Genomic DNA, 22,838 nt, shown 5'->3' on the forward strand with positions numbered 1-22,838 from the left:
GACAAGCAATACTGTTGTACAAAGGAAGACCACTATATAGAGAGTTTGACCTTTTACAATAAGAGGAAACCTTGAAATCCTTAAAAAAAAAAAAGAAAATGCACAGTGTGATATTCCAATCTCTACAACATTGATCATTACAGAATTGTATCAATAAATATATTTTGGTCACTTCATTTTTATTCGGGATTAGCAGAAGTTGTGTATTAGTTTGTCCACAGCCACAAACAGCGCCTTAAGACAGACAAAAAGAAATAAGCTATAGGCTCGGCTCTCGAGTTTGCTAACATCTGAAAGAAAATGCCTCAGTTGTATAATGTGTAAAGTTAAAAAAAAAAAAATCACATTTTTAAAAGAAACCGTTAAAAAGATTATATATTATCAACAACATCAACAACAACAAAAAAGGAAAAGAAAACTAAATGCAATAGATATCAAGGTGGAAATAACCATGGCATTGCCTATGACCTAGCACATCTGGATAATTTAAAATAGGCAACCAAGAGGTCTGTAGTTACTCTCAGGAGTCCACCTTCTTGCCGTCTCCCTCCTCAATGTCTCTCCCATGCTTTTTTACCCCACACCTCCTCTTGGAATGCTCACAAATCTGTGACAAATCACATATCATTTAAGTCCTGATGATGTGTTAAGTCTTCAGGCTTGGAGCTGAAATGTTAGTGTGTGTTCTCGTGTAAGTATCTGTATTATATGTTGATGAAAATAATGTGTAGAGGTGTGTGTGTGTGTGTGTGTGTGTGTGTGTGTGCGTGCATCACTGTGTGAGACAGATGGATCAGGAAGCAGCCAGGGCTTTAATCAGGTACAGTTTGTCTCCCTGCTCACTGGTGAAGATGGGAGCCTTTTTGTAGTGTTCAACAAGCTCTTCCATAGAGTTGAACTTGCGCTGTCCGATGCAGTAAAGGTTGTCCTTCAGCTGCACTTTGAAATGCTTGTTCTTGCTCTGCGCCTTCAGGGAGATGGAAAAGTCGTTTGGCTAAAAATGAAAAGAGAACCGGGGTTACTAACAGTGTTTCAAAGCACCGACACATAACAAGATAAACCAAGGAGAAGGTGGAGGCTACTGACCGATGACTCGCTGTCTCGGATGAGGAAGTCTCCCTCTGTGCCTCTTTGATTGAGCGCCACCTCTGCCTGATGGCGCGTCACCTTTCCGTAGTACCACTCCTTCCCCGCAAAGCGCCCGCTGCCTGATGGCAAGATGTAGTCGCACTCGGGTGTGGGCGGCCCAGCGAGCCCCGCTTGCGGTTTATGGGAGGTGGAGTCCAGCACAGTGACGTAGTTCTTGGGCACCAAGCCCAGCTGTCCATCCGCTTTGCGGCACTTCCACCACTCCGGGTCATTCTCGGGCTTCTCCACCACCTCCATTACCTCGCCCTTCTCAAAGTTCAGTTCCTCGTCGTTGCCTGAGCTGAACGGGTAGAGCGCCTGAACTGTGTGCAGCACTCTGTTTCCGTTCGCTGTGATGTTCACCACCGCAGCCAGTTTCTCTGTCAGCGATCCGGCAGGGTCGAGTCCGCCCATACCCCCTCCCCCCGCCGTCCCATCCACGTCCTCCGTCACATAGTTGGACGGAAACCAACCTGACCGTCCGCTGTAGCTACCGCGCCACCAGCCGTCGCTGCACTTCTCCATCACCACCACACGTGTTCCCTTCACCAGAGACAGCTCATCCTCACGCTCTGCTGTGTAGCTGAACTTGACCAGGGCGGGAAGGTTGAGGTCATACAGCCTCTCTCCGTTATCTGCATTCATATCTGGGTCAGCATTAGGGGCTGGATCTCTCATACCCCCCTTTCTGCTCTTCACTTTCCCAATTCCTAAAAAAAAAAAAAAATATGACGAATATAGTAAAGATGTTGGCGTTTGCAGGGGAATCATTATCATCATTCATATTAAAATTGAACCCAGTGAATTCGATCAGAATCTGAAAAGCAGCCGAGACATGCTTATTTGTCTACATTCAAATTTAAAAGTCATCATTTCAATTAAAACAAAAAAAGGCCAGTTCTTTGGAATTTTATTTTCCCCATAATGGTGAGGAACAAGTCTGGAATTTAAAAAAAACAAACACAAAAAACCAAAACTGCACACACTTCCCATTATAAACATGAAAATTTAAGGCAGGAAGAAAAAATCCCAGACAAATACCAGGGAGCAATAATAAGCATTATGGGCTGGGTGGGTGAGTGGGTGGGTAAGCAGGGCTAAACATCATTCCTTTTCAACATTACATTCCCCTAACCCCCCGCTCCACAGTCCAAATCCAAATACATTCTTGGGGATTAGGCCTAGGTGCTGAGGAAACAAGGGAAAAAAATGCAATGCTGGTGTGCTGGGGGGAAGAAAGTGAGTGGGATGGAAACTTGTTTTGGCATGGACCTATAATCTGTGGAAACTAGAAAGAAAGTAAACTGCTGCTACCCAACAGTGGTTAAAAAACAAAACAACAACTAATACCATTTCATTGCTGCTAATCACATTGAACTAATCACCTGCAGCTTACAAAAAAAAAACAAAAAACTCAGCAGGAGCATCAGAAATATGACGCACAGGGCAGGTAACAATTCTGCAAACTGTGAGCACTGCAAAGAATTCATGAGGAAGGTAAAAATAAAAAAAAATTGAATGCAATGCTGTATGTCATGTGAGGACAGATAAACAATAGAACAGAAAGTTAAAGATCTTTCTACACTGCAACTGCACTGGATCCACTTTGAATACATTTGCACTAAAAACATGTTAGAAATTGTACTTATTTTTCCAAAGTAATCTCTGTAGGCCACTTGTGATCTTGTGTAACTGAAAGTCACCGTCTTCAGAATGTACTGGTACTTGTTTACATGTATATAAAAGCAACCTGTCATATATATTTTAATGGGTCATTTTGCAATGTATATTACTAGTCTGCCCAGCTGAGATTAAACTGGGCTGTATTTCACCTATACAATCAGAGGCTTTTGACTTCCTTGTTCTAGAGTGCTCTTCCCAGTCTCTACCCAGCACCATCACTCTCCAAACACCCCCTCAACCTGACCGGTGTGCGATGATAAGGAGCACATTCATCAACGTGTTATCAACTGTGGGCTATCAGCAAACTAGCTATTCCTTTCTGTATTTGATGCCAACCTAGCCCACACACATTTCCATAGTTGACCACTGGCAAAAGGGCAACAAACGGAGGCTAACGGTAGAACAGTCACCATGCCCGTGAACCTTTTTCCCAGCAATTGTTTCAATCAGCAAGAATTTCCACCTGACAGCCATTTTGCTACTTAAACAAAGCCCACGTGACGTTACTGTAATCATGACACATCTATGCTCTTACCGATGATGTGACAGTAAACCAGACTGAAGCTAAAACTAACCAGACACTGATATCAGATAGAGCAAGCAGACGAGAGACCCTATTCCTGATTACGTCTGCAAAGCTATTGCTTGCACAATCAAAAGACAGCTGGGTGAAATTATATACTAAGGCAGGGTGTAGTCTCCAGGACGGAGTGGGGAACGTGACTAATGTGTCACAACGCCATACTGAATATCCTTTACCACACATAAATTGCTACTGAAAGGTGTCTCTGACTCAAGGAGAGCAGACAAATTTCACGGTAGTGCTCAGAGTCCAACGTCAAATTGCTTCCAGGTAGACCCTGTTATTAGTCACACCACTGTACATAACTACAGACTCCAGACAGGGTGTTAAGAGCTGATGTCTGTAGGTGGAGGTTAAGTGCTGCGCAGATGCTAGTTATGCATCTGTGCAGTCTTTAGGACTTGAAGGCAAAATGTCAAACAACAACAAAAAAATTGTTTTTTCTTACAAAAAACAAATGTTTCCACAGCATAAATCCACTAGTCTAAGTTTTTAAATATGCATAAACATCACAGACCAAAATCTAGATTTCCAACAGCCAAAGCATCTGCAATTCTTGGAAACAAACAAACAAACAAAGAGTGATTATGCAGGTGCAGGCTCCGGGGTGTGCCTTTGCACAGTTGGAAATGGCCTAGTTAGCTCCATACAAAGGTTAAAGGTGAACTCTGTATAAATAATGCGTCTTTTACCTCCGACTGACACCGGAGACAACTTATTTTTGAGTTTTTATCTCTTTGGCCAGCCAACAGTCCTTATCAGTGTCCCTGTCACAGTTTTTATTTGGCACTTCCTGCTCCGCTCACATGAACACTTTGCATAAAAAAAAAACAAAAAAAAAAAAAACGGAGCCACTAAATTTGACTAGATGCTCAATCTGTAGTAGTAGGATGTTCAGATTTGCCTGTATGGCTACAGGTAGACAATACCAGAAGACAAAAGAAAAGAAAATTGAAGGCACCTGCTTCTCTAAGGGCCCATCTGTAATGCTGCTGTAGGTCGATTACAAAAATGTACGTGGCTGTGCAGAATAGGGCTCTGAGCACAATCTCTGGACCTTTTATTATGTCGAACTCAACAAGGTATGTGCAGAGTAGTAAAGGCACAGTAACAAGCACGTACAGGTGGTAACAGCAAACAAACAAACAAAGTGTGTAGAGGCATTTTGAAACCTGCAGAAATTCCAGATTATCATGGCACAGATAAGAGGTAGCTGGGCTTAGTGTCTTTTTTATGAAGTAATGGTAACACATTACATAAGTGACGTACGTTAGGGCAGTAACAGGACAGTCTGAGGTTAAGCACTGCTGGATTATATGAGGGCTGAAGCTGGAAATCTTTCATCTGACCAACAGCCCACTGCAACAACTAGTAATGAAACCTTTGCCACAAAATGCCCCACACGACGAGAAGCAGAATCCTTCAACTGCAGACATGAGACAGAGTAAAGCAGCGATGAATCTTAAAACCCCAAAACAAGTCAGTGCTTTCACCTCTGGTTCCCTGTGAAAAATCAATGACTGCTGAAATACGGCTTGTGTTTACCGCAAGCTTCAGACAAACGTTTTACTATAGGAAATATTTTAGAACTCACGAGTCGCTAATTGAGGTTACAGAAAGTCTCAAAGCCATTTAACACAATCACAATCGAACACAAGACCTCACCGATTGTGCCGTCATTCAGCTGCAGTGGAGTTTATGACCTCAAATTTGGATTTTCTTTCTAGTGACAGCATTTACACAAATGTCATTTTGCCAAAGAAAACAAACTAATTCTCCATATTTTATGCAATAATCCAACAAACCTATTGAAACACCTACTGGTTTTATTTCTCGTGGGACAACGTCCAAGCTGGCCTACAAAAAGAAAACGGTGTTTTTGGCTACAGATACATGTACTCTGAAAAAAGCAGATTTAAATGTAGAAAGCTAAAAATAAACACCATCTCACCACCTACAGAGTAGTTTCCGCTCATTGCTGACACCTGAACTTAACCTAAAATTCTGCCCTCACGGTGCATGTGTACATGCAGTGTGGGATTTTCAGCTTCCCCAAAAACCCACAAACCCCCCCGTTACTCTATTGCTACCAGAAAAAGGATAACAAGAGAAATGAAAAAGAACTTTGCTTTGGAAATTTTTCTCTCATTTGACGTCACATGCTTTTTCCTGTGTATTTCCTTAGAGGAGGACACAGAGGAAGGAACTCATATTGCAACAGATGGCAGTAAATAACAATGATTAAGACCATGACTTAGTTGGTAACCACCTCTGAAACAGTTGCTTTTTTGGGGGTTTATAGATGAGGTACACTCAGCAGGAGGAGAAGAAAGTGCTGGGGAGTTTGCTCAGCTACCAGTGGTAGACAGGAACTAGTTTTGTTTTTCAACTGTGGCCTCCCTACACTGGCTGGCTGTCCCATTGTCTGCTAGGACCCTTTCGACCTCCTGGCTTCCCTCCATTTCACGACTCTTCCTCTGCGGACGACAACACCCCGCGTCAGGCTGTCTGACAGTGCCTGAACACACTCCTGCTTTGGCATTTTGAGTCCTCCTGCTCTAATCACAGTCATATTCTCAACTGCACTTCTTCTCATGTTCCCTAAATTATCACGCAAACTACACTTATGTCATGTGGTGACAACACAGAGCCTCAGAAAGTGCTCTATAGATTCACAGCAATGCAAACTCAGACAATATATGTACCGCAAAAAAGCCACACTCAGTCGTATGGTTTATGTGCCAAATATAATGACAGCCATGTGTAGTTCAAAAATCAAACAAGCTAAAGGAAAGACACACAAGAGTGAGTTGGCTGTTCTTCAATGGAGACGACCGGGGCTACCTTTTAAGACTACAGCTTCAATAAAGCTGCCAACGCGGTTGAAACGCAGGAAACGTGCAAACTTCTTTCAACTTCAGCTGTTCGAGACATCAAAAGCAAGCAGGCAGCCATCGATCTCTGTGACGGAGCAGCGCTCGGAGAGAAATACTCCTCTGTTCTTTACGCATCTGGACAGCACACCGCTACAGTCAGGCGCTACAGGAAAATTATTTGGTTAACATATGTAATCACAAAAAACCCCAAAACAAAACAGAAAACTGCACAGTAACTTTAAAACTCGTTTTCACCTTTACTCAGGTGACCTAAATTTAAATTGCATTTTGCTGATGCTGTAAATCATGTGTGCTCCCCCCAAAATACAAACACGTCAGTTCAATTAAAAAGAAAAAAGAAAAAGATTTCCATAACCACTGTCTTTTACATGATTGCTATTTGGACACGCCAATAAAGCAACGAGTGTCATGATACTGGCATGCTGCACAAACAAACAATAGATATTCAATTGTGGGCAGCAAGCAGGGGGGCAAAGAGACGCTCTACTGAGAGCTAATATTTATATTCCTTCAGCCACCAGTTTGTCAAAATGATGCTGAATAACAACAAAGTCTAAAACAAAACTTTTTCTATGTGCCAGCCCCCCCCCCTCCCCCTTGCATTTTAACTAAACCAAATAAGTAACTCACAATAGATATACAGTCTGGTTTACTTGTTCCTTTTGGATTTCTGAGTTTTGGATTATCATAAACAAACACTTTAAGTGATCTTTTGACTGTACTCTACAGACCAAATTGTGGTTATTCACTGGGAAAATAATCGGTATATTATTCTATAATAAAAGCAATCATCTATAGTAGACAATATAATTCAATTGACAAGGCGGGGGAGGGCGTTGTTAATGTCGGCAATGGTTCAACAGGTCCAGACCCTTGCTCACTTCCTCTTAAGCAATTCTTAATGGAAGAATATACAGGAAAACAAAGACGAGTAAATGTCTTTTCACAGGAGAACAACATCTGAAGGCCTGAGTAAACTTGACAACTCCCCTGCCAAACTTCTAATTATGATTACGTCTTTTGCCTTTTTGGTCAGGGAAGAGCGATCAGTGGTTTTGGAGAAAAGCCGGACTTTGAAATGAGGGAGCGTGCGACAGATAGATCCCCCCCCCCCCATATGATTCAACTTCCTTCTAACTTCTTGCTTCCTCTCTGGCTTCACTTCTCCAAATGCTCAGAGAGAAATGTGCCTCAAATTAGAGTTTCCGCTCGCTGGGGAGGCTGAGAAACAGGAAAACGGAGGGAGGGGAGAGAGACAGAGAGAAAGACTAACAGCTCTCAGTTTACACAAGCAAAACATTTGTTAGCTCATCTCTGTGTTGGTTTCATCACCATACTCTGGATCCTTCAGACAGCAAGCAGACTAGTCAGTGGACACGGACACACACACACACACACAAAGATAGACAGAGACAGGCGATATCACTCAGCAGTTACAAGGTGAGATTACAGCAAGCGTGTGTGCCGAAGCCTTTTGAAAACGAGTGTCAGCGTGGCTGTAAAATATCCTCATCCCACAGAGCTGTCCATGTAGCGACATTCCTCTGATAACCGAGTGAGGTGCGGGAGATGGGAACCCGGGTCCCATCAATCAGCAAAGACCCATTCCTCCTCTTGACTACAATGACTACAGTGTTCTACATAAGCACCCTGCGTCCCTTCAACTGTAGGAGGTGGGGTGGACGGTGGGGGAAGAGACCCTCCTAGAATGAGTGGGGGCACCCTTAGGTTAGCATAAGAGAAAACACACACTGGCTATATATTAAGATATTCCTAAACAGGGTAGGGGTCTTCAAGCATGATAAAGTAATACACCTAGCTCACTGGGACTAATAGTAGAAAGAACTGGAGTGGGATTACTGTGTGTATGCATGTGTGTTCAACAGAAAGAGGCAGAGAACGATTGCTGAGGCAATTACAGGCTTCGGCTCAGCAGAAGGCTTTTCAAAAGCATATCCACCCAGTCTTTGCAGCTGCTCACACTCACACTCACACACACACACACACACACACACACACAAAAGCTGTTAAGACACCCTTTCACCCTCTCTTTACCAGCACAACATGTTAGCACAGAAATCAGTTTCCGCCAGCTCCAATTATGACACATTTACTTGGTTAACTAAGATAAAACTAACCAGTGTGAGAAATCACGAAGGGAAGATGAAAAAGAAAGAAGATTTGACAATTGCCGCTGCACAGCTAGAGAGAGAAAGAGAGCGCGAGAGTGAGAGGAGGAAAAAAAAAAAAGCCACTCAAACTTCAGACAAAACATTTCCGGACAACTTGTAAAACAACAAATGAGTCATACTTGCTTTAAAAGCAGCTTAAGAAGACTAGAAATGTAGAAAACTCACGAAAGAAATGTTTGAATAGGTTAGCCATGTCCATTTTGGGCTTGCCGTCTCTCCCTCTCTCTGTCTCCTTCCCGGCCCCCGCTCTCTTCCCACTGCAGCTGTAGAGTTATTCCATGTGAACACCCAGAGAGCTGGGAGGATTTCAGAGCAGGGCAGCCTACTTGTGACCATGTGGTCAGGCTTAGCCAATGAGAGTGTGGGATATAGAGGCCTTCAGTCCAGCTATGGAAGGCAGAGCACAGAGGCCTCATGGAGAGGAGAAGAAGAAGGGGGGGGGGGGTTGACACTTATACGCGCAGAGAAAGAAAAGGGAAAGACAAGGTATAAAGAAAGTGAAGGAGTAATTTCCTCAACATATAGAAGCAGGAGGGTAGTGTCCTTAAAAAAAAATTATATAAGGATCTGTGAGGACATGGCAGCAGCTGAGTGAGTCAGTGAACACTCAGTGTCACATGACTGCAGTTGTAGGGAGAAACACTCATAACTTTACAACAAACACAGGAAACATGAGTACTAAAACACACACACACACACGGATCATACCATCACACATTCTTTCGAACGATGACACTGCTCCACACCCAGCAACGGACCTGGCTAAGAAAAGAAGAAGGGAAAAGGAAAAAAAACCCAAGGTTTTCCCTCCCACATATTATTGAAGAGTCAGCCCTAAAGTTCACAGCTAAAATGCTTTAAATCTACTTAATAAATAATTAAAAACAAGAAAAAGTGAAAGTTATACATTTACAACCTTTCTATTGCTATATTTGTGTTTCATAAAGTTTGGTTTATGGTTAGACCACATTTGCTCATGTTTTACTGAGTTGTATGTGTAAGTGAGAAATAGCTGGAGTTGCCATTGCTGCAGCTGTTCATGTGAACCATTTGATCAACGGATGCACCGACAGGTGGGATGTTACGGGGAAGCTCGTCGCTGTGGTGCACGACAACCAAACACATACACACACACTACAGACAACAGAGAACAGACAGGCAAATAAACCTATAAAAGCCTAGGACATGAAGACTGAGGAGACCTAAACTGCAGCAGTAAAAATAAATAAATAAATAAAAATTTACATGCCATAAACAGAAAAACAACAAGAGAAAAAAGGGAAATCCCTGCTTATTTAAGTGAGCAAAAACAGAAAAGAAATGAGCCGCACATTAAAAACTAGAGAGGCTGCTTCCTGCCCTTACATGATTTTTCATTACGAGAGCATTTGAGCTGACAGGCTCATCTAACCACAGCACTCACGCACACACTAACAGGAAGACACATTTCACGTGTCCAACAGATAAGGGTTTTGCAAACATTTGTAATGTATACACTTATGACACACTTCTGGTTAGAAGGACGGAGAATAGCCCCATTTTTTTCTAAACTTTCGGGAGGAAAAACACCTTTCGGACAAAGGGTTTCCTCGCAGAGATCCTCCTACTCAACAGCACGCAGACACTGCCACATCACCAATAAACAAAACTGCTTAAAAAGTACCCTTTTTCCCCCTGCAATTTGATGTTATGCAGATAAATAGCAGACGATGACTAGTGTACACCTAATGGATTAGCGTAAACTGACAACAGCTATGCCATTATGCTTTAATTAGGATAATGATGGCATGTGGTTCAAACAGTTTGGAGTTCAATGTTTAAAAAAAAGCTTCTGACACTAAAGACAAGGCATAACAAACTAGGTAATTTATGAAAAGAGAAATCACAAACAAACTGTGTTACTATGGTGCAGATAGAGGAGAAAACACCTGTGCTGTATCAATTCAAGACAAGATAAAAGAATTAGGTGCTGCTCATACAGAAACAGAAACTAGAAATTGTCCAATTTACCTCCACCTAACACACATCAACAGGAGAAAACATCAATTGTATTGGCATTTAAAAATAGAGATCACCGCCTTACCAGAATAAATGCTTCAAAATACACAATCGTGCATCAGACAACGCTCCAAGAAACTAACGTTTCAAACTAAAGTGCACAGTGAGATGAAAATCGCTCTCTGCATTTCAACCAATCACATATCAGCCTGCGACCATTCTCCTGTGGTGACTTTCACAAGATTCATCACACGCCACAACAATGTATTGTAGCTGGCCTAGATAAACGTGCTCTGTAATGCCACTCTTCTTTTTCTTTTTTAAAGCATGCAAAACACAAAGCACATCAACCAACAGTCAAAGATGCTGCAAGGCATCAAACATGCGCAAATATTTCATAAAACATCCTCAAAGCTTTACCGGGAAATGGTGAGATCCTCCATAACACTAAACAAATTTGTGGAGAAGAGTGTTAACTTTGATAAAGCTTCAAGTCAAAGTCAGGAAATCATAACTACTTTTTACCTAGTGTGTCTTTGAGATTCTTGACTATAGATGCTTTCCTGGCACTGTTTTTCCTTTCCACATAGTTGGACGGCACAAAGCCTGTTTTGTTGGTGGCATTTCGAACCCTCCACCAGGACTTTGAGTCATCGAGAAGCCAGAGACGCTCGTTTTTCTTGATGTCCAGCTCCTGGTCCTGCTGGGCCATGTAGTCAAATTTGGCGATGACAATCACCTCTTCCGTCATCTTGCACTAGGAACACTGAGAGAGAGCAAGGAGAGACATGAGAGTGACCAAAGGGTATATTCTACCTCACAAACTCTTTGAATCCTTTTAAACATTAAAACATTTTCAAAATAGTGTCATCGAGAATAGTGTTATCTCATGAGCAGCAGTAGCAGTTACTTATTTACACTTATACCGAGCCTTCATATCTTTCCCAAGTATGGATTATGAGCATCTGTTTCCTGTGTCTGCTAACACTTGAGACGCATGTCCAGACTGTGGTGTTTGCTCATGTAGAATGATTATTTAGAAGACACAGCAGACGTAAATTTAGAAGCCGTTTAGAAACAGGCAGCCGTACCTGTACTGCATCAAAGCTGAGAACTTCAAGGGCTCTGACAATTCTGCTGACCTAGAAAAAGAACAAGAACGATGCGAGATAATTACTACTTGCTTCTTCTTAAAACTCTTCTCTGCAGATTTGTCGATATTACCAGGAAACTTCCTCTTTTATACAGTGTTGGCTCTTGATTTTTAAATAAAACGAACCCAGTGTGTTTACAACATTGTCTTTGTAGTGCACCAATGCCAAGATACAGATGATGTCATTAAACTATATTAGCAGAAGGCCAGCCAACATTTCCACAGTTTAGTCTCTTCAGATATAATTTCCTTCCACTAATTGTATTCTTTTAATAACAGTCATAACTGACTATCCACAATGACAGTGTACAAACGAAGCCTTCATACATTTACACAGGTGGTTAGGAGCAATGCTAAACTACCAAACTCTCTTTTCTTTTAGGCATCAAATGTGAAGCGAGAAATCAGAACGATGGTAAAGATTACTGCAACGGGGAAGCAAAAAAAGAGAGAGGCACTGTGCGTCAGAAATGTGGGTACGTCAGTGAGCGAGGCTCTCAGCGACCAGTGATGAAGGATATTATTTTAAATTTAGCACTGGCCTATAAATATTCAAAACTGTGCGCAGCGCCAATGCAAATGTTCAGCTTATATGAACAGCGATGTTTGCGATCATTCATAGGTTCCCTGAGCTATCTAAAATTATGATTTTGGAAGACTGTGATCCACTGTGAAGACTTCATGTTCAACAATGAGCACATTCACAACAGCTGGTCTCATGACCCCTGCAGCCATCAGCACAATCAGAATATGCTAGATTAATACAGCAGATACTTGGGTCAACAGTGAGGGAGTGGGGCACCACTGAAGCATCTGCTTAGCTGCTCTGATGTCACGAGAGTGGATGGAGTTTCACCTTCACCCCCCCCGCCCCAAAAACTCCCGACTGACTCCAGGGACCAGACACTGACCTCGTTGATAGAGAGCTCTTGGTTTTTATTTGAAGCAGCAGCAGTGTCTAAGTTTCCTTCTATAGCTGGCCTTGAGATACGCCTAAACCTGATCTTAGGCAAACACAAGCAGAAGCTGCAGAGCTAAGTTTCAGCATGGTTAAGCAAGAGGAGGCGGGGGAAAAAAACGAAACAAAACACAAAAAGAACAAATTTATAAAAAAATTAATTAATTAATAAAAAAAAAAAAAGGAGGTCTGGGGAGATCTTAGCGGACTAAAAAAAAAGAAAGAACAGAAGACAGTTAAAGCAACATGAGATGATGCTGCCACATTAAGACTACAACAAGTTTAGAGTCAGAAACTAAGAGGTGTGATTAAAAAAAAAATTATTTGTGTAACATAGCTTCCATAAAATGCTGGGTGGGTGGGGGGCACCTGTGGTTTAAGCTTTCCACATATGGGGTGTTGTCTTAATTTGCAAAAAAACTAATAAATAAATGAAAAAAATCATTTGGGTGTATAATGTGGTTTTATCTCATGGCTTGTTATTGCATGCTCCTTTTCCATCCTTAATTAAATTAATGAACACTGCGAGACATGTTAGGGAGTGGCACAAAAAAAACAAAGAGCTGATTTACTCTTCTCGAGAGCCTCCTTCACCCAAGACAAAAGCAACAATCTCTCCACTCCCTGGGCTGGGCTGGATAACTGTCTGCCAAAACAGGAATACAAGTGTGTATATGCGCTCCTCCTGCATTTACAACATCCCACCCTTACTATAGTTTTTCCATTTTACACTCTCCCTAGTATTTCATGACCAAATCGCAAGTGCACAGCTATTCCTCCCATTTTCAGAAAACACGCTGCAACCCATCACCCCCCACATCTAAGATGGCTAAGCACTAAGTGCACATTAACACCACAGTGACTTGCGATGCGAATGTGAGGGAGGATCAAAAAGTTAAGCGACAGATGCCCTGAGCTAATCATGCAGCTGCATACTGAGCCGAGACCAGTCGCCTTGCCCCAAAGCGCTACGCGAGAGGTCAGACGGGTCAAACTGCTCAAACGGTCTCGCATTAACATCAACTGTGGATCTCCACTTACCCTGCTGCCAGGCAGAATTAACAGGTAAGCCCAATCCGCCAGCAGCACATAGCACGCATCGATCTTATTGACTTTGTGACTAAATGTTTTCACATTTATCTTTCTAACTCACAGCTTTAAAAACAAAACAACAAAAAAGGACTCCTCTTAAATTATAAAATACAGTAGAATAGCCCTTTATTGTCATCATACATGTACAACAAAATTGTAGTTCGGGAGCACTGTGCTGCTGTATACGTTCATATTTGCCGCCATCTTGCATTTGTGAGACAAAAATTAGGTTAACTAACCAAAAACGTGAAAAAAAAAACTGTCTTTCCATTTAGAGTTGAGATGAATTAACATATGCAGAATCACCTGTAGTTGGAGGATTTTGCAAGACAAGTAAAAATAAAAAACAAAACAAAAAAACATATTCACTGATGATTCGCAGTGATGTGGAGAAGAAAAGAGGCCAACCAATAACAACAGCAACAACAAAAACCACTACGAGGGCAAGGGCTGCTGATGTGGAAATGTTCAGTGGACAAGATTATCAAATGCGATGATGTCATGACTCAATGCTCCCAGACAAATAGCCTGTGACCTTTATAATGAGTAAGTAGTAGAAGTATAGATGTTTTGAAGAAACCAAGCACTGGGAAAAATAACGTGGGTGCCAAACATAAAGCAAAAACACGATCTTTACAGACAAGCTTTGTGGTCATCAATGAGGGCACCGAGACTGCATGAAATGGTTGGAGAAGTAGCCAGATCTGGTGGTCTGTGGTAAGTGCAGGGTTTTCCCTGCTCGTGGCAGCTCTACTATTCCTCCCTCGTAACATTCAAAACCAGTCTGCTGTCAATAAAGCAAAAAAACAACAACAAAAAAAACAAAAAAACAAAACATCTCTAATATTCTGCCTTGAAACAGAATAAAAACCTGTGTTCTAGTAGCTTCTTTACTGAGAGCTTTTCCAACACGTTATTATCAGTATCATCTGCTTTAAAGGCTGAATTATAATTTAGATTAATCAAGTAATATCTGACAAAGTATCGGAAAATATTAGAAACATACCGGGGCAGTTTTTACACAAAACAGCCAGCTGAGTGTACGCTGAAACGCTGTCACTTCACAGCTAACAGCTCAAGATTGAACTCGGTGTGGGGGTATTACCACAAGTGGAATGTGTGTTTATAAAAAAAGTGGGCCTATTTGTGTCATGCTAATGTGCAGAATTATAAACCAAGCGGTTAGTCTGGCTCAACGTTATCTAATGTCACGCCAGGCTAGTAGTCAAGCAGTGTTAATACAAGTCAACCACTCATGTTCTCAAGAGTACCAACTCTAGTCACAACTGTTTCCCATCAGCAATGTAAAACTAACCCAAATGGCATCACTGGGGTATTGAACACAGGTCAGCGATCCTTTATTTAGAGTCATCAGAAAATACCTTTCTGTTACACAAAATTTGACGAGGCTCAAGTGACGGCGTAAACCACAAACCGCAATAACTGCAAATTAGCAGTGTAATGAAGATGCACAGTGCAACTTTGTCAGTTCTTGTATTACAATAAAACAACACTGACATGAATTCACCACATCCTGCAATCTACAGCTACTGCCATAACCTCTCGAGTCTATGCATGAGAAAAAGGGGGAGAAAAAAAGCACACAAGTGAAGAGCCAGTCAAAGAGCACTCCTAGTGGACTCTTAGTGGAATGCATTTTATAGAGATGCTGTCCTGGAGACAAGCATGAGTATAAAATAGCCAGAGCTGCACTGACGTCAATTTTTGTCCTTTTACAAGTCATATGAGAAGTTATTTGTTAAACAAAATGAACAAACAAACAAGAAAACCTCACAACAGTTGGATATTGTATCAGCTAAACAAACCAAAAAGAACAACTATGGATCCTTGTCTATCTTCACTGTGTGGGCATACAGTGTATCACTGCTCGGCAAGACTGCTGAGGCACTGAGACAGCAGCAGCATGAGCTCACAGAGGCAGACAGAGTAACCTAATCCCTGTGACAGCCTGCTAAAATCACAGGGCTCTGCTGCCTTCTGGAATGTGCTCTTTCTGCTCGCTGCTCACTCAGCCCCTCTGGCACTGCTACACTTCCTCCTTCCACCAAAATGTGCATTTTAGATACAGGGAAGGTCTGATTCACAAACTGACAGCACAGGATGGCGATGGGCCGATTAAGACATGTTTGCGCTTCTCTTCACACTGAACCACAGCAGTTGAAATCCCATGAGACTGCAGCTCATCCCAGATGTCCCAGTTTCTCTCTAAACAAAACAGAAGCACAGCAGCAAAGGGTCATGGGAGACTTGGCAGGCCAGCTGTGAGACAGGAAGTGTGGACACAAGGGTGACCGGATGATGGGAAAGTGATGCAAGCTGACAGAGAGCAGGCTTGACCCTCTTCGAGTTTAGATGAGTTCAGATAACTTATCTTTGCACTGATGCTTGTAATGTACCTTGTTAAAGAGATCAAAGATGAACTGCTGGACTACTTTAAACTTTAGCACCAAGACAGATCACATGATTTCCCACTTTAGAAAACTGTATTGTTCCAGCATCACATTAAAATTGAATTAGTGGGCCTCTAGTGTTTTGGGTTAAGCATATAGGCTAAGCTACATTCATGACTGTGTGAAAGCAGTTGGTTATCCACCCCTCGGGATCACCCTCAGCAGTTGGGAATGGCCTAAAATAGACCGTGGCTCATGTCCTTTGAGAACTGTCAGAGATTTACTCTCATAGCAACGACCAACAGCAAAAGTTTCAAGCTTTCTTTTAGACTAACTTCACATCAAAAGCCCCACTCTACACTCTAAACAAATATGTGAAAGGCCCACATAAACGCCACTGTTTGAAATATGTTGCTTAGCAATTTAGCCTGAAAATCCCATGCAAAAAAAAAAAAAAAGGAGTAGTGCCATTTTCATAAAAGGCAGTATTTATGTAATTTTGGCAAACTTAATGTCTCAAACACCACAATAAAGAAATTAAATCATAGCCCATGACCTTTTCAAATCTATAGCAGACAAACAAACAAACATATTCTCATATAGGCATCCATCCATATTAGAGGATATCCATTGTTGTGTCTGAGTATCTGTTCATAAAATTCAAATTAACAAACATTACGCTAAAAATGTTTTCACTTCCTTATTTCACTTCACAGTTTATTATTACAACTGCATATTCACCCTCAGTCTGGTTGTGAACTGTCTAGCCCACAGAAAGACGGTACTGGTGAAGTGACTCCTTTTCTGTGGCTGGAAGAGGGGGACGAGATGTTAAACAGAATGCCAATGTCTGTGTCTAAGCTGCACAGAGATTCACCTGTAATAAAGTCAGTTTTGATTGCTGAATTTTGATTTTTCACAAAGTCTAAATCACTGCCCCAGAAGAGAGCAATCTACCAAGCATTGCTTCAGAGGCTCACACTAACGTTGCTCAAATGAAAAGAGAAGACAAGAAATGTGAAACCAAGACGGTTTTCATGGGTCCTTACAAGTAGGCGTTTGCTAATAAAACTTAAGAAAAAAAATGCTGAAACCGAGATTGTCAAAATGAAATAAGTTGATCTGTATCAGCCCTGAAAACCTGATCAAAGCTTCCTTATCAGAAATCACAGCAAGTTACATAACCAAAGAGTTTGTAGAAAGCCTATGATGTTGCAAAAAAGGCAAAACATAGAAAAAAATGTTACTGTAAAGCCACTTGCAAGACTGCACACAAGTCATGCTTTATCTAATTATAATTAATTATTTATAGTGAATGCACACTCTGCAGCTGGCAGCACGAGGTGATTCACCAGAAGCATGCTTTTATTCCATCCGTAAGCAGATATCTGTCAGAGCTTAATACCTCTGTGGAAGAAAGGATCCATTTCCTTAGACTCAACCTAATTTAGCAGCCTACACCTCTTCATGTACACCCTGAAATTGGCAGCTCTTGTTCTAGCTGGCCTACCCACCAGGTAAAATGATGGCCACATCCAAGAAATCTTGGGTTTAAAGCAACAGTGCATCTGTGATTCTGGAGCTCCAGGGGATTTCCCAATGACTAATCTAAGTTTACAAAGCAGAAGGAACTCCAACACACAGCAGTGCAGTTTAATAAAGCTGCTCTTGGTTTGGTTTTGTGTACTGTCATGGTTCCTAAACCTGCTAGGAGTCAGTATGAACAAAATCTAAATATGGGGAAGTACTGCCATGAAGCAGAAGACCTTGTTATTGTTTCAGTAAAAACCACAGATTATTTGTAAACTGGACAGTAGTAGATATAAAATAGATAAAGGCTTCATTTGAACTCTTCCTACATCCTCAAAAATGCCATCACAATAGAACTAAACAAGCTACTTGTGGCAGACATTTGAGAAGGACACAAGTTGGAAAAATCAAAAATCTAGGATCTGCAAAAATTCCCATCCTTACATTCTCTGATAGGAGAGAGGGGGGGAAAGAACATTTTCCACAGAAACGCTCATCTCTGTACTCCCCAAATCAGTCAGCCTACACACATTTCAGTTCATTTTATTTCTTTAGGGTATTATCTGAGAGTAAAATCAATGTTCTCATGCATTTTTAATGAAAGCTGGAGATTGTTTGGCAACTTTTCCATACCCAGGGAAATGGTGTGAAACAGCACTTGTTATACATGTTGCTAACTAGGGCTGCCACGAACGATTATTTTGACAGTCGACTAGTCACCGATTATTTCTGCGATTAGTCAACTAATCAGATCATGCATCCACTGGACGTAAAACATACAGCTTATTGCACCAGCATGCATCTGCTCTTATATAACTATCATTAGCTTACAGCTTGAAGTGTTTAAGGTATGTGCTAACTAAAAAAAAAAGACAAGATGATAGTTTATTAAATTTGAATGACATCTGCAGATTGTTTCGGTGGAGTTTAATAAACTCAGCCGTCTGCTCCTTGCTATCTAAAATATAACAGGACACCGGAGTATATTCTCGAGCATCTCACACTTCTGATAATCAGTCGTCTGCTTGACATTTATTCAGCTGTGTAAAAACTATAACTTTAATCTCAGCCAAACAGATTTACTCAGGAACAAATAAAATACTAAAAAAATTTTTTTTTTTTAAAAAGCCAAACAATAACATTTTTAAGTTATCTAAGTGACTTATATTAAATGTTTAACCTGAGTAGCGAAAGACGGCGGTGGGTTTGAAAACGATTTGCTGGGAGTCCGGTGTTCTCACAGGCTCGAGTGAGCCTTGAACCCGGCTAGCTATCGAGCTAGTGGGTAACAGACGTCTCAGAAAACGTCGGAGCGCTTTTGAAAATATGCGGTGTCTTGATAAACTGAGCAGATATTTGAGGTTTACACAGCTACATTCTCGCCTGAAAATATGTTAAACTTTATTTTGTGACCCAAAAAGAATAATAAGAGTAATATTAAAACTAACTAGCTGCCGCCATTGTTGACAAATGCGCTGGGCCGCGCTATGAATTCTGGGACACAGCTTCTTCTTCTTCTTCGGGGTTTAACGGCAGCTGGCATCCTTGTACATGCAGTGCTGCCATCTTCTGTTTCAGTCCGTTATTACACTCTTAAATACTACTACCGGTACTTATTCCTGCGTCTTTTGCGATCTTACAAAGCTTCAAACGACGCGTCGACTATTAAATTAGTCGTTGACGATTTTAATAGTCAACGTAATCGTGACTAGTCGACTAATCGTGGCAGCCCTATTGCTAACCCCTTAAAAAGATCCAGCACATTCATTTCAGAGGCAACAACAGATTTTTATAGGGATGGTCAGCTTTTTTTCTACACACAAAAACTAAAGAAATCAAAATAATCTGATTAAGATGCTTAAGTCTGCAACAAAGCCAATATCTCAGCAGTTGCTTGAAGGTCAGTTTCAAGGCGATCAGAAATGCGATAAGAAAAACAAACTGATTCTCAAATGACTGATGAGATTCCTAGGTTGCCGGACTGTTTAATTATTTCATTCTTGCTGTTTGATTTCCCGTGTGATTGCATTCAAGATCTAGCTTGCTTTAATTCAAATATTTTCCATGTTGTCGTTACAGCCAAGAGCGTTATGCCATAAAATTGAACTTTGCTCCTAGGTTTGGGTGTTATAAAATAGTCACAGGAAAATTTCCATCTAGTCACTGATCTCTATTTGCTACCAGTGGACCACAGACAACACTGAGAGGTGAGATTATAGATCCAAAAATCTGGTACACAAGAGGTTTTAATTAGAACAGTCTCATATACTGGAGCTATATGAAGGTCTAACTGTTTTTTTGGGTTTTTTTTTTGCATAACATGTTCATAAAGAACATGACAAGAAAAACGGGTGGTGTGGAAGCCACCCATGAACCATCATTTTCTTGCTCCTACTGAAAGTACTGTAGCAGACTGAGGAAGGTTTGTGGACAGGACTTACTATTGGTTTAACAAATTCACAGAAATGACCTAAGCTTGTGCCTAAAAAGCCTGCTTTCATCATTAAAGACACGCACAGTTCTTTCATTATGACAGTATTGCTTTTTTTGTAATTCAGTGCTACACAACTGCTGTCACAACAATGACAGTCGTAGTTGCACGAGTACGCACATCCTCATTATCACTTTGCCAAACCCACTGAAAGAAAACCCCGAACCATAATGGACTAAGAGAAGAAACACTGAAACTGCACACTTCTCCTACTCGACACGAGGAAGTCAAATCACTTCAAAAGAAAACAAAAAGATGGCAAATACAGCCGGGACAGTACACTTTTACAAAAGTTGGAAAACTTAGTCCAAACAAGAAACAATAACTGTGCACTTCCTTACAACTTTGCTTTAGTAGTTAAGCTGAAACTTATCTTTTTCTCCCCTTTTTTTGGTTTCAGTGTTTTGCTCATTAGTCGCCTTTTTGCCCTTTGCCAGGGCACAGAAAGCAGGAGCTGTTGCTCCGTCATATTCTGTCACAGTTAATGTATACAGAGAACGTCTGTTATTTACTCTTCAAACATCTACATGCATGAGCAGTCGGGCACAAAAAAAGAAAAAAAATGAAAGAGGAAATGGAAGAGAATGTATGCAATAACAGAGATTAAGGCGATAACATGCAAAGAGACAATTGCGGAAAAAAGAAAAAAAAAATCCCCATTTCTCAACTTCATAAAAAGTCCAAAAAAAAAAAAAAAAGAAAGAAAGGTGACTTTATGAACTAGCTTCTGAGCCCTGACGAGGGAAATTTTAGCCATCGTTTTGACTATCGAGAAAAGCAAAGTTGGTATTTTACCCTGGGCTGCGAGGACAGATTTGGCTGCTGGAAGCCACTGGTAGCCAGACACTCGGAAAAGAGGAAAGGGCACAGCCAAACAAAAAAAGGATAACGCCTTCATACGCATACGATTATTCTGTCATAAAATCCAAACAAGAGCACCATTATAGTGTGGGATGTATGACTATTACAGGAGTACACAAGGAGTATATCAGAGTGAAGGAACAGTCCTCACTTCTGCACAGAAGCTCATGACATGGCAGCTGACAGGTGCAATTTTTTTTTTAAAATAGGTTGCCTAATTGCAGTTTCCATGCATACATTTGATTTTCAAATGTAAGCCTTCGAGTACGAAATGCTGATAAGAATGGCATCACCATTTCCTCCTGCAAGCTGTGGATACCCTCTCTGTGACTCCAACTGAGAAGAGAGCAACAGCAGAGCAAATGCCTCTCTCTTCCTCCTCCTCCTCCTCCTCTCACCTCCTTGAAAACTAACTTGTGACAATAATTACAGAGTAATTCTTAACCAGTCGCTAGTATTTGGTTGCAGAGATGTGCAGGCTACTCGCATAAATCGCTCTGATATAATTAACCACAAATCATCAAATAAATACCTGCAATACAAAAACCTCAAGCTGGAATAATCTGTTGAGTGTTGCACCAAATTTTGTAGAAGGCCACACAAACAAAAGCCGCAAGGGCTCGCCAGGAGTTATACAGACGAACTGCCCCATTGTGCTTCTAAGAATGACATTTAGTCTGGCTTGGGTTGTGTAAGGTAGAAACAATGTTACGGGATAAACTAAGTGTGCAATTACCCAAAATCTTGCCCAAAACAAGATCTAAGCGATCCAACTAGGAATATGTAGGCTCAAATGCATTTTGCACGTAGTATACAGGTAGGTATTTATCCACAAATTGAGTTTAGATAAATAAAAAAAAAACTATTTAACAAACAAAAAAAACAATTCATTGTTGTATGTTCTCTAAGGTGAAGATTTTTCCTGCATTTGAAATCTCTGGGACAGAATGTCTTTAGGTTGAGCACTACTGATCCAAATAAACAGATACCAAGCCAACTGGGTATCACTGGGTGAAGATAGAGGTGATGGACCAGCTATGACTAATTATGGCTACTTGAAGCAAACCCCAATACCAGTGATGCACATCGAGACCACGACCAAGCGAGTTCAACTCAGTACGCAATTAAAAAACGTAATCCTGAGATATAATAAGAAAAAAATAAAGCTGCATTTAAGTATAAACTGTAAATTGGATCAAACGGTTTAACATCACTGTGGCTTCATTTAAATTGTCAGTCTTACAAATAGAAGTGTTTACGTGGTGCCCGCTTGAACGAAAAGAAGAATAAAGATGATAAAGCTGTGTAGCAGTTTTGGTGGAGTTTTTACCTTATAACCTGAGCTTGACAGCGTGTCACGCTAAAACGGCTAACATTAACCTGGCTAAGAAAATTTCCCCCATCTGCTTTTAGTGGTTACAGCCAGACTAACCGTCTGCCAGCTGGATAACAGTGTGCTGGCCATGCTGGCATGGACACTAGGTGTTTTTCTCTCTCTCTCTCCTTTTCTTTTTCAGTCTAGGTTAACGTTTAGCTGTTAGCTTGCGTGAGCTTTAACGCTGGAGAACCGTTAGTGCTGCAGTCTGTATCACAGAGCTTCACCATCAGCGGCAGCTCAGATTCATACCTTGCTCTAGTCATACCAGGTCTTACCTGATTCCTGACGGCCACCTCTTCTTATGTCCTTTTGGAAATATGTTAAAGGGTTACACACAGCAGCCAAAGATGCACAGAAGCGGCATCCAGAATCCTAGCTAAGCAGCCAGGTTTTTTTTTTCTTTTTTCCCCACTCCAAGACGCTAGCCTAGCTGACGAGACGCCGTGCCCCGTTGGAATAGCATTTCTGCATCAATGCATGTCA

At 41.2% G+C, this 22,838-nt stretch overlaps 1 protein-coding gene across 2 annotated transcripts; it reads right to left on the reverse strand.

Annotated features, from left to right (window-relative positions):
- Positions 1 to 172: 172 nt before the first annotated feature.
- On the reverse strand, positions 173 to 22,838 carry LOC146625593 (SH2/SH3 adapter protein NCK1-like). Of its 2 annotated transcripts, XM_085362314.1 has the most exons (5): positions 22,631 to 22,838; positions 11,573 to 11,623; positions 11,007 to 11,247; positions 1,087 to 1,838; positions 173 to 994 (listed from the first exon to the last, which is right to left on the reverse strand). In XM_085362314.1, exons 3-5 carry the CDS (start codon positions 11,230 to 11,232, stop codon positions 794 to 796), a joined length of 1,179 nt encoding a protein of 392 aa, XP_085218440.1. In that variant the 5' UTR covers positions 11,233 to 11,247; positions 11,573 to 11,623; positions 22,631 to 22,838; the 3' UTR covers positions 173 to 793. The 2 variants fall into 2 exon arrangements, with proteins under 2 accessions (XP_085218440.1, XP_085218441.1); XM_085362315.1 differs by lacking the exons at positions 11,007 to 11,247; positions 11,573 to 11,623; positions 22,631 to 22,838 and adding an exon at positions 8,649 to 8,729.

The sequence above is a fragment of the Diplotaxodon limnothrissa genome, linkage group LG9 (assembly GCF_057381915.1).
Source record: "Diplotaxodon limnothrissa isolate DT_005_m linkage group LG9, D_limnothrissa_male_GT1.1, whole genome shotgun sequence".
Taxonomy (NCBI): Eukaryota; Metazoa; Chordata; class Actinopteri; order Cichliformes; family Cichlidae; genus Diplotaxodon; species Diplotaxodon limnothrissa.